General features: G+C 43.0%; 1 protein-coding gene across 1 annotated transcript in view; it reads right to left on the bottom strand.

The window, feature by feature from the left end:
- PKHD1 (PKHD1 ciliary IPT domain containing fibrocystin/polyductin) overlaps positions 1–12,574 on the bottom strand; it is a 395,316-nt gene that overhangs the window by 103,385 nt on the left and 279,357 nt on the right. Inside the window, exons 55-58 of the mRNA XM_075266923.1 lie at positions 6,697–6,849; positions 5,431–6,309; positions 3,981–4,146; positions 2,568–2,716 (exon numbers count right to left, since the gene is read on the bottom strand). Of these exons, the coding sequence (XP_075123024.1) occupies positions 2,568–2,716; positions 3,981–4,146; positions 5,431–6,309; positions 6,697–6,849 (1,347 nt within the window). The remainder of the gene's footprint in view (positions 1–2,567; positions 2,717–3,980; positions 4,147–5,430; positions 6,310–6,696; positions 6,850–12,574) is intronic.

Below are 12,574 nucleotides of genomic sequence, written 5' to 3' on the forward strand. Positions count from 1 at the left end.
GAAAAGAGATGAATTTCTGCAAGGAAGGCAGGAAATACAGGACGTTAACTATCACCCTGAAATACAGATGTACCGAGAGATATTCTGCAGTAGGCGACAAACCACACGTGCCAAGGTGATCAAAATCAGCAGGTTGTAAATGTTAGAAGACACATACCCAAGGACCATCCTCATAGATCCTTGGCAAACCCATGGCTTCCCAATGGTGGCATCTACATTATCTTCGCCACTACTGATGTGTTGACTCCATTGATGTTAAGACCAAAGCCATCGGTCATGGTCACAAGATGAGGACGCAATGTGGTTGAAGCAAACTTGATGCCAATATATAAGCAACAGATACTTACCAAACAACCATCCTCATAGTTCCTTGGCAAACCCATGGCTTCCCAATTATGGCATCTACATTATCTTCGGCACTACTGATGTGTTGACTCCATTGATGTTAAGGTCAAAGCCATTGGTCATGGCCACAAGATGAGGATGCAATGTGGTTGAAGCGAACTTGATGCCAATAAATAGGCAACAGATAGTTACCCAAGGACCATCCTCATAGATCCTTGGCAAAGCCATGGCTTCCCAATGATGGCATCTACATTATCTTCTCCACTACTGATGTGTTGACTCCATTGATGTTAAGGTCAAAGCCATTGGTCATGGCCACAAGATGAGGATGCAATGTGGTTGAAGCGAACCCGATGCCAACAAATAGGCAACAGATAGTTACCCAAGGACCATCCTCAAAGATCCTTGGCAAACCCATGGCTACCCAATGATGGCATCTACATTATATTTGCTGCTACTGATGTGTTGAATCCATTGATGTTAAGGTCAAAGCCATTGGTCATGGCCACAAGATGAGGACGCAATGTGGTTGAAGCGAACTTGATATCAATATATAAGCAACAGATACTTACCCAAGGACCGTCCTCATAGTTCCTTGGCAAACCCATGGCTGCCCAATGATGGCGTCTACATTATCTTCATGGCTACTGATGTGTTGACTCCATTAATGTTAAGGCCATAACCACTGGTCATGGCCATGAGATGAGGACGCCATGTGGTTGAAGCAAACTTGATGCCAATAAATAGGCAACAGATACTTACCCAAGGACCATTCTCAGAGATCCTTGGCAAAGCAATGGCTTCCAATGATGGCATCTACATTATCTTTACTGCTACTGATGTGTTGACTCCATTGATGTTAAGGCCAAAGCCATTGGACATGGCCACAAGATGAGGGCGCAATGTGGTTGTCACAAACTTGATGCCAATCAATAGGGAACAGAGGTTGCTCCAGTTTAGTGGATGCTGATGCTGATGAGGAAAACTCTCAGTACTGGATTTACTCTTCCCTACATCGGATCGTTTTTTGGCCAAAACCAGATGAGAATCAGTTTGAGCCCACGAGATTTTAGTTGACAACAATATATGTACAATGGCAGCCGAATTATATTCTGAGGTCTATTCAGACCCCAAAATATAATAGGTGGAGGCCCAGGGAGGAGTAAAAAATAAAAAACATTCAAACTCACCTTCTCTCACCTCTTTTGGGCCTTCTCGTGGCATCTGATGCTCACCTGGTGATGTCATGCTCCTGTCCTCAATCACAGGTCTCAACAATGACCCCAGGCACATGATGTCATCAAAGAGGCAGAGAGAGATCTGGATGCCCCAAGGAAGCCCCAAAGAGGTAACGGAAGGAGGACCAAAAGAGTTCTGGGCCTCCATATATTATACTCTGGGGTCTGAAGAGGTTCTTCTACATGCAAAAGGATCTTTTTCCCACTTAATATTTGGAGCAGGGTCAGTCACATGATGACCAAATGAAACCATAGTGCCCATTGTCCAGTGTCACATGAAACCACAGTGTCTATTTTCCAGTGTCACATAAAGTCCATTGGGGGTAGTAGGTTTTCACTAATGGGTAAAATTGAAAAGGTTTAGAAACCCTGATCTAAAACCTTCCCCTGAGTATGATGTCACCCAAGGGGGTAGTTATTCCTGAGAAGTGTAATGTCAGAGATTTACTGCTGGGTTCCAGTCTCTCCTGACTCATTCCTCTGCATAGTTCCTGGCCCTCTGTTGCTCCCCATGCTCCTGTGGCCTCCTCCAACCCATCATCCGCTTGTGGTGTCCACAGTGGGCTTGCCCAATCTCTCTCTGCCTCTTAAAGGTTCTAGCACATCCCTGTACAGGAATTAAAGGATGAATACTGGGGAGGTTGCTTAGACAATGCCCTTATAGGTAAACCAACAACAAACCAGTTTGGTAGCAAATCCACAACAGAAAAAATTGTCTAGGGCCATCTATAGGTAGATACTCTGTAACTCAATAGAGAAGGAGTTTTTCCCTTCTAGAACAAAGCTAATCTCCATACATGAGTAAATATCAAAACTTTCCTCTTACCTTGATTTTAAGAGGATGGTATTGGAAGGATGCTCTGGTAAAAAATACTGATATTACCTTAGAGGCGTTCATCTACTGACATCTTCACTGTATGTTGGATTGTTGAGGTTCTCTCTGGAATTTTCCATTGAAGGATATATTCATGAGTATTTACTTACCAACATTATAACAAGGATCTACCACATCATGTTCTGACTTGGGAAAGACGGTGATGGGAGGAGCGAAACCCAGAAAACTGCCATCCAGATCTTTGAATAGCGCTGCTTGTGCTCCAGAACATTCTGCAGATATTGGACACTCCGTGGTTCTACCATGAAATGAGAAGACCATGTAATTGATGAATCTCCCTGGAGTATATTTGTCTTTTCATGTGAAACTAAATAATCCCCTATCACTACCTGGTCAACCTTCATGAGATCCACCAAACCTTGACACCAAGTCATCACAACTGTGTACTAGTATAAATACTTGGCCTAGTGGTCTACTAATATGCCCCTCCTTTCCTCAACTCAAGATATTCCAAGGTGAGTGGCACAAGACCACCAAATATGCATCACAACGCGATAGAGAAACCCCAAGGTTTTCATTTTAAAGCTGGTCATCCTATGTCACTCATCTTGGAACATCTTGAGCCAAGAGGAAAGCTATGGAAGGACATATCTTCTAGGGGTGTGTAACTGCTTTAGAAGAAGGTCATACTACCGATCTGAGTCCCTTAAGATTCATGGGGAACCAGTTTCCAATCTTTGAGGTGCCTACTGAGTCCCTCAAGCTTCATGGGGAACCAGTTTCCAATCTTTGAGGTGCCTACTGAGTCCCTCAAGATTCATGGGGAACCAGTTTCCAATCTTTGAGGTACCTAGTGGAATAGTGTTTTTTGGCATCTACAATCACCACCTACCCCAAAGATCTAAAGCAACCTGGAGTTGAAGGGCATTTCTGGCCAGAGGGTGTATTTTTTATACTGATAACCTATCCAGATGTTTGGAGTGCTGCGTTGCAATTTAGGCCATGCCAATGTTGTAATAAGTCATGTTAATTTTCCATGAAACCACAGTACCTAAAATACTTGGCAAATGAAGGCATGTTTTTGGGAATTTTGACAATTTTTTTGGCACAAATTACGCCCCTGAAGGCCGATATAGGGAAAAATAAACAGATACAAAGACACATACAGTCTTGCTCTTTGAACATAGACGTAAATTAGCATGGTTCAGTGACAAGTCCAGCTTTGCTAAATTGGCATAAAATGTAGAAAATTGCAGTAAAAGTTGGAGAAAAATTTCACAGGAAATAAGGAAAAGGTCCAAGTTGAATGAAGGGAACTCATTGAAAAAGTCATCTTGTGCTTGGCAGACATTTTCTTTCATCCTAATTGTTGGTGAAATTGCCATTTTGCTCAGTTATAAGATGATGTCATTTATGTTTCTGACTTTTAACTTCATGTGTTTCTAAGTAGAAGAAGGACACAATGGCCGCCTTTGTAGTACTGTAGACGGTTTGAGGGATACAGTGAGTACTACTGGCTCATGTAATAGTGAACTGAAGACACAAGGTGGAAAAAATGGTACCTGTCTGGTGGATGGAAATAGAAGATGTGGTCGGGTCTTATGTCAGACATCTTGATCCTCTCAGCTATGACCGGACAAGTGATAGCCATGGTTCCAGGATTAGACATAATGCAAGTGTCGATGTCATCACTGTAGCAATTTTTCTTAAATCCAGAAAACGTCACATCTGGTGGGGTCAACACAAAAGGTAAGGTCTTAGTTCCGAAAAAGAAATAGATTCCCTATACTATTTGAAAGGTAAGCTGACGAAGACAACCCCTATCTGGACATCATGGGGGAAAGGAGGGAAAAGTTTGGACCACAATTTATGAACCAGAACAGAGAAGTCCTCTAGGGTTGAGCGATCGGGATTGGAAAAGATCGGATGCCGATCGGTGATCGAGGAAATTTCACGATTGGGATCGGCTGTAAAATGATCAAAAATCGGATTTTGAAATCTCAAGATTGGCTCAACCGTACTGTATATATAATATACAATTAGGGTTGAGCGATCAGGATCGGAAAAGATCAATCCCGTTCAAGCAAATTTCACGATCGAGATCGGCTGGAAAATGATCAGAAATTGGATTTTAAAATCGACCCTGAAATCTCAAGATAAGTCAACCGTAAGGTCCTCTCTTTAGAACTATGGTGCACTCAAGCCAACTATTCATGTGAAAGACTACCTCGTAGTACTATATTTAACCAGTAGTGGTCAAATTCTTGCTGACCATGACATCCTATGCAAAACTCAAAACTATTTCTACATTTTTGAACATTTCTAGACCATTAAAATAAAATTTTGACAAAATGTCAATTGTCAAACATTTTCACTAACCATCTTTTTGGTGACGTCTTTTGTCTTAATCAGTTCCAATGGATACGACCATGAATGTAGGAACTTTCTATGTTGTAGTGATTGTCAGGAACCCAGCCATGTCTTCTTTATTGTGGCTTGGGTATCTTCTCATACATGTAGTGTCCCTGTCTATTATCATATCCACAATAAGGCCATCATGGATGGGTTTATGACAATTCCAAGACCAGACCAGATAATTGTCCTGATGTGAGTGGTCACCATTGGACGAATCTATCCTCTATAAGAGAAAGCAAAAATTCTAAGTCTCTTCTAAGGGGAATATATGGGTCAACAGGTGATTCTGGTGGAAGCCTATGAAGTGGTTCCAGATCACTGGGTTGATAGGAGCAAATGGTTACCATGATTGATGTGCTCCTCACCATGTTTGAGAGGAGATGGCCAATATCCTTTCATGGTCTAATGAAGTAGTTGTCATACTTTCCCATCAACACTGGTTTACAGGGAACAAGGAAAGAACCAACAGCCCAAAAAGGGTGGGAGTGTATTCACAGTGGGTCTTAGGATTGCTATTATTTCCCAGTTGAACCACATTAAATATGGACCACTTGTATCTGGTTTTCCATAAAAGTCAAAAGTAAAAACAAGACTGACCTTGTAATTTCATTAAACCGGAGACAGCTCCATCACTTGCTAACATGTGCCATGGATAATCCGGCCATTGTCTGGGTCTTCCAGTAAATATTGGCCAAAGAATTCCAACTCGCCCACCATAGGGTGAAGATGGGGCTCTATTTCGTTGCGTGACATTGGCAGACAAAGGGTGAATTCTGTCCCGTAAGCAGTCAAATGCTGGGCTTGTTGCAACTATAATAGAGTTGTGGATTGAGATGTATTGTTTCAAGGGATTATATGGATAAGCAGCTATTTGGGAAACAACTGGTAAAAGGCCAACCCTATTGTCTACAAGAGCCACATTGTCCACCAATGAGCTGCCATCTACTTGAAAGAAAAGACCATAGTCATAGTTCTTATAAGATAGGAACCCAGATATTTTTGTGCAGTTCCTAAGACCATCATCTTGCCAGTAGACATGAATTCCATGAAGACTTGAATGGGCCACATTCTCCAGCCAAGGTCTTTCTCCAGAGTGACACCTTTGGCCTTGTACATGATAAGCAATACGTTCAGATCCTGCCACTGAATTACCAGACAAGAAAGCTTGGCTTGGTGGACTAATCTTCATACCCGTCACCCATTCAACTTGGGTTTTGGGTTGCTTCATTAACATGAGAAGGTTATCCGTAAGAACGTGGTTACCACCATTGAGGTGTATCCCATGTCCAACACTGTCATATATTACATTGGCATGTAATAAAAGGTTTGTGCTGTTGGTTGCTCTAATAGCACCTCCACAGCTGTGGTGAATACTTGAAGATGATATTGAAGAACTTTGTGATGTGTTAAAGTTTATTGATGGGAACAATGTGGATCCAAAATTAGAGATTTCAACATTTGAAAGTTCTAGAGACCCTGAAATGAGATGATCATTGTTAAAGGAGTTGTCCAGGATAACACATTTTTGGTAAGGAGACTGGAGAAGGTGGAAAAGAAAACCCATACTACGTTGTCCACAGTGCTCTGGTGTCTCCCACCGCGGTCCAGTTCTGCTGCTCTGTGGTCTTATTTTGGTGGAAGTCTCCACTACACGTGACCACTGAGGCCAGCCAGCAGCCTCAGCAGCCTAAGCAAAGGACATGGGACACCACAGATGATGGATATGAGTGACGTCCTGAGTCTTCCACCAAAACAAGACACAGAAGCAGCAGGATCGAATCATATATTGGAGGAGCTCAATAAAATGATCATACACATATGTTAGAATTATCTGGTTAGATTTTACTGAGGTTCTTCACATACCTAAATATTCTTCCCCAAGATCATTTGTATATTGGCCGACCATAATTCTACCGGAGCAGGGTGTGTCACTGAGAATCTGGACATTGCGAGACAACAAACCAACCTCTGCCGTCAGTGGGATTCTCTTGGTATCTCCAAATAAGTGAATTTTACCTAAAATATAAAATTCTACAGTTATAAAAACCCAAATATTTATTATGTATGTAATATAGCATATAACCCTCTATAACATCCACATAGACTACTAATACAGCCAATACACGTTACAGTCTAAACATTACAAATGTTGTAAAATTAGGTGGCCCTGGTGCCAGCACAACGGGTGCATTCACATCCAGATTATATGAGTAAGGCAATTGCTCGAATTTTATAAAAATATTTCCCTATTTCCAACCACTGATGCTTGGGACGGGTCCTATTTAAAGGAGATGTTTCTAGAATTGTTGCAAGACTTTTCATCAATTGGGTTGAAGATTTAGTTTGCTGCCATAGCCATGTATCAAACTATCCTGGGCAAGACACAATGACTTATTGGTGACTTCTGAGGCCAGTGATTTGGATTCAGAGACCCCAGAGTAAAATACACAGTGCAGTCACATTAATGTCACCACCTGTCAAAATCCAGAATAACCACCTTTGGCAGAGCGGACCGCTGCGAGACATGCAGGAAGAGAGGGGATGTTGTGATGATGGTCACCGGGATGTTGAGCCATGCCGACTCCAGTGCCGTGGCCAGCTGTGTTGGTTATGTGGTTGAGCATCCATGGCGCGAACAACCTAATCGAGGTGGTCCCACAGATTCTCAATTGGGTTCATGTCCAGCGAATTTGTTGGCCAAGGGAGTACAGTAAACTCATCCCGGTGCTCCTCGAACCACGCATGTACACTGCGAGCTTTATGACACGTCGCATTGTCCTGCTGGTAGATGCCATCATCCTGAGGAAAAACAATTCGCATGTAGGGGTGAACATGGTCCGCAAGGATAGATGCATACTTGTGTTGATCCATCGTGCCTTCCACAATGATGAGTGCACCCAGATGGCTGATGACACGCGCCTTCTGCCATTGGTTATTTTACGTTGACGTCAAAAGTAGGTGGTGGTCACATTAATATGACTGGGCTGTGTAATAGCAGTTTCATTTTGGATGTGTTTGGTCCAAACGAAACGACTGGACAAATCTCACGAGGGTCGCCCAACAAATGCTGTCAATGCTGCCCCCTCAGGAACTTAGCAATCTGCTGCCTGAGGCGAGATGTTGCGCTACATAGACACATACTATATAGCATATCACTTTGTGACTCAATATCACGAAACAATATTGTCTTGAAAACCTAGTCATCTCATGAAACGCATATCTGGACGTGTCCAGCCAAGAGGAACTGTAAGGATGGATGTATCTATAATCTGTAGAAGATTCCCACCAAAATGTGTAGACATCTATGATCTTTTGTAAAGATATTTCCATTATTATGAGTCGCTGCCAATATCTTAAGGATGATAAAGTAAGTGCTATGGGAAAGTTTGGTGTCAACTTTTGTACTGTGCAGCTCGTAACATTTTCCGCATCCCTAAACAGACCTTAAATTGTAATGTTCTAAGTGAACTATGAAAGAAGCCATGGGTGTGCTCCCCGGAGTGTGCTCTGGCAGACCATCGAGGTGCAGCAGTGCAGAACCAAGACATGAGAAGGAAGTTCACGTCTTCAAAAATTTCAACTCAAGGTCATTACTAAAAGTGGAAATCTGTACAAAGCCACACTAAAAGCAGCTATAGGAGATGCACGAGATGTCCTTTGTCATGTGACATCGATCTTTATCTCAGGATTGGAATATTTATAGATCAGTGGAAAGTAGCCGAGATCTAATGTATGAGATGAGAGTAATGGAACTGCCATACAAGCAGACCGAATGAGGTAGAAAACATACCTGAATTGGACACGAGATTTGGAATTTGTTCAACCTTGCTTCTATGGGGCTGTCAGGGTCTGGGGTTGCTAGGTGGGGTGGCATAGACACTAAAGTCCAGTTTCTTTAGTCCAAAACAAAGGTAGAGTTTATTTTAACTCAAAAAGGTAGTGCAGCAACAAAAGGAAACAATACAAAAATAAATACCTGCCCGGCTAGGCTCTAACTAAACATAGAATAGGTTACCACAACCTAGAAGAACAGAAATCTAAAAGACAGTAGAATCATTCAGGACACAGCTCCAAAAATATGACCTCTCTGTCAGCTCTCCAGCCAAACTCTGCCAAAGTGTTACTGCTGGAGCTGACTACTTAAGCCTCCTTGATGAGCAGACTCTCTGCAGCTGAGTCGCTGCCGGAACATCCCCAAAGTGTGGACTGGAGGGGGGGTGGAATGACAGGTCCCACTACCAACCTAGCTGCCATTCCTAAAAATCCAGCTCAATATTGAGCATTTACCAAAATGCTCAGCAGACGAAAGTTGTCTGCTGAGAACAAACACTCCTTGTGGAGTTCTCTCATCTCACCCACCTGAGTAGCCTGGGTGAGATGTACACCCCCTCCATTACCTGACCAGCCATCGGCTTACAGGGCCCTTCTCATCACACAGTTGATGCGTTTGCCCACAAGTGCCAAAAGTAGGGGCCAGGGATTTAACTAAAGGTGCACAGGCCATAGTACAAAAGCTCAGCTTGGGCTCAACTCACGACCATCATCCACGTCCCTTCTGCCCACTTTAGCAGCATTTACATTCCCTTTTCCTTCTCTATCTGGGCCAGATCACCATGAAGACTTGCCACAACTTGCCTTCGCACATAAGTTTCCAATTCCGTCCCCACACAGTATTTGTGCTCCCTTTTGTGCCACAGCTAGGGTTGAGCAATTGGGATCAGGAAAGATCTGATCCCGATCGGCGATCGAGCAAATTTCACGATCGGGATCGGCTGGAAAATGATCGGAAATCGGATTTTGAAATCTCAAGATCGGCTCAACCCTACTGTATATATAATATACAATTAGGGTTGAGCGATCAGGATCGGGAAAGATCGGATCCCAATCGGCGATTGAGCAAATTTCACGATCGGGATTGGCTGGAAAATGATCGGAAATCGGATTTTAAAATCGATTCTGAAATCTCAAGATCGCCTCCCCCACAGATTCCCTCCGGGAACACATGCTGACCATTTACTACTTTTTGCATTAAAATGATTTCTTTTAGTGCTTTCTGACAGTGGTAGGCTGCGTATCATAAATCTCCTCACTCCAGTGAAACAGGGGACAGGGGGAATAACTTATGCACAGACTGCCAGCCATGAAGGGAATCAGAAGAGAGATATTAATCAGTCTTAGTGTAGTGATGATGACCTGTGGGCCCCCCTGGCTTATGGGCCTGGTCACAGCGGCAACAAGTGCAACCCCTACAGTTACACCAGCGGTGGATAAGTAAATATATGGAGTGAGCATCTCCTAGAGGAGACAGCATGCAGACAGAATATTAGCATTTAGCTTTATGACTGAGTGGATAGAAGAAGGGAATTTGGTGCTTTGAGTAACAGGCACTCATTCTGAGTTTTGCTATGGGGACCCTATAAATTTATATGTCTTCATCTACAGCTATTGCATAAATTACCAGTTACCTGTGAGATCAATATTTTGCTGCAGTCAGTCATTTCCCCAACAGTGGCCACTGCAGGGGAATTGTAGTATTACACTGTGACCATACAGGTAAATGGCCAACCATGTAATACATGGATGGCTTGAGTTCACCGAACAAGAGAGCTACTGTTATCCAATAATGGGCTTATCATAAGACAACCCCTTGAGCCCATTACTGACCAACGCACCAGTCACGGTTGTTGGACCTCACGAAAATGTTACAAAAAAAATTCAAAAATTTGTAAAAATTTTTTAAAAATTCAGTATTTTGCCAAAATAAAACTTAACATAAATCAGACAATAATAGATACAGTATGTGCTCAACTATGGCACCTACGAAAAGTCAATGAAATACCCCTAGAGGTGGAGTATCCCTTTAAGCACTGACGTCTTCTGGTACACGGATATTTAGTACTCTACACGGCGTCACCTATAAAGTTCTAAGACAACAAACAGAAAATGATTAGGATGGAGAAAGATTCCCGAATATCCGGTATTATCAGAGCGACTCGCTCAAGAGTGAAATAGGAGCATTGATTTTACAAGTTTTAATCCAGCTGAAACGGCCAGGTTTAATCCTTAGAATATCTGCTCCTAGATTTATTCCAGCCCGGTGAAGCCGCCAAGACTGTGTGCACAAAGCACCCTCGGAAATTATTTATCACTTAGCCGGTGACACTTCAGGTAAATTCTCAACAAAAAACTTCCATTTCTCTTCAGTTAAACTGCCATAGTCATTCTCCAGTCTTATAGAAAATGAAGGGAAAAAATTGGGCCATCAAAGGTTCCTGGCTTATAATAGACAGTCATACATAGAGACATCCTTACGAAAGGTATTGCAGGTATCTGTTTGTAATTTGGTGCCCACTATTGTACGACCAAGTCTACAAACTCTTCTATTTTCCCATAGGAATGCATTGACCAGCATTGATTGACCAAATGCCATACAGAGTACAGCATTCAGCCAATCAACGCTGGTTCTGCCGGAGGAGGCGGAGTCTAAGATCGGTCCACAACAGTCTCCATTCTGGTCCGATCAAAGATGAAGCAGTGTTGAGCACACAGCTCTACTACACCGAAGATGTAGGAGAGCTCAGCGCACACTCAGCTCTGCTACATGTTTGGTGTACTAGAGCTCAGCACACACTCAGCTCTGCTACATCTCTGGATGTAGTGCAGCTCAGCGCACAGTCAGCTCTGCTACATCTCAGGTGTAGCAGAGCTCAGTGCACGGCCAGCTCTGCTATATCTCCCGTGTAGCAGAGCTGTGCGCTCAACACTGCTACATCTGAGATTGGACCAGAATGGAGACGGCTGTGGACTGATCTTAGACTCTGCCTCCTCCGGCAGAACCAGCCTTGATTGGCCGAATGCTGTACTTTGTATGGCATTCGGCCAATCAACACTGGTCAATGCATTCCTATGGAAAAATGTCAGCTCCCGCATACCGCAAGCTGACAGGGATCCTGACGAGATGGAGCCCCAAAGAGCTGGGTGAGTAACATTCCCCCCTAAATAAAGGTAATCCCTAGCTAACCCTGCCTGTAGATCTATCCCTGTCTCACAGTCACATAGTTCACAGTCTCATATGACCCGGATATTAAATCTACTATTCGTATAAATTGGAGGTCACCTGATTTCGGCAGTCAATGGGTTTTTTCAATTTTTTCACTGCCTCCGTTGTCGTAATTATCTGTCCCACCTCCTCTGCGCAGTTATTGGTGCAAACAAAGCGCCAGTGAAGGTGGGAGGGGATACAAATTTTTAGTGTGTTTGCCTCGTGGTATTCAATTGTAATCGAATACTTCGAACGGCTTTTTCGATCAAACGCCATTCGCTCATCTCTAATTAGTAATATAAATGAACTGACGCTGTGGACCTTGTGGTAGTCACCATGAGATCTGACGGTTTAGGTAGACATATGTAAGAAAAGGTCCAACTCTGAGAAATAATGTTACTTGATGTCTGTCTTCTGTAGAAGTTTTCTGATGTTAGGTATCTTCAATATTTCTGCTTTACCTATGTCTCTAAGCAGTTGTCTCAGGTTATCTGTTATTGATCTTGTCCATGTGTCCACAATGAAGTTGCTGTTCTCAGCCCTGTCTAGATGTCCCCATTAATGTTCTTCTTTTTGGCCCTGTCTAGGTGTCCCCATTAATGTTCTTATTCTTGGTCCTGCTCTGGTGCCACCAGATGTGTTCCTCATCTTCGCCCTGTCCAAGTATCCCAATGATGTTCCTGCACTAGATCCTGTCAA

The sequence above is a fragment of the Leptodactylus fuscus genome, chromosome 3 (assembly GCF_031893055.1).
Source record: "Leptodactylus fuscus isolate aLepFus1 chromosome 3, aLepFus1.hap2, whole genome shotgun sequence".
Taxonomy (NCBI): Eukaryota; Metazoa; Chordata; class Amphibia; order Anura; family Leptodactylidae; genus Leptodactylus; species Leptodactylus fuscus.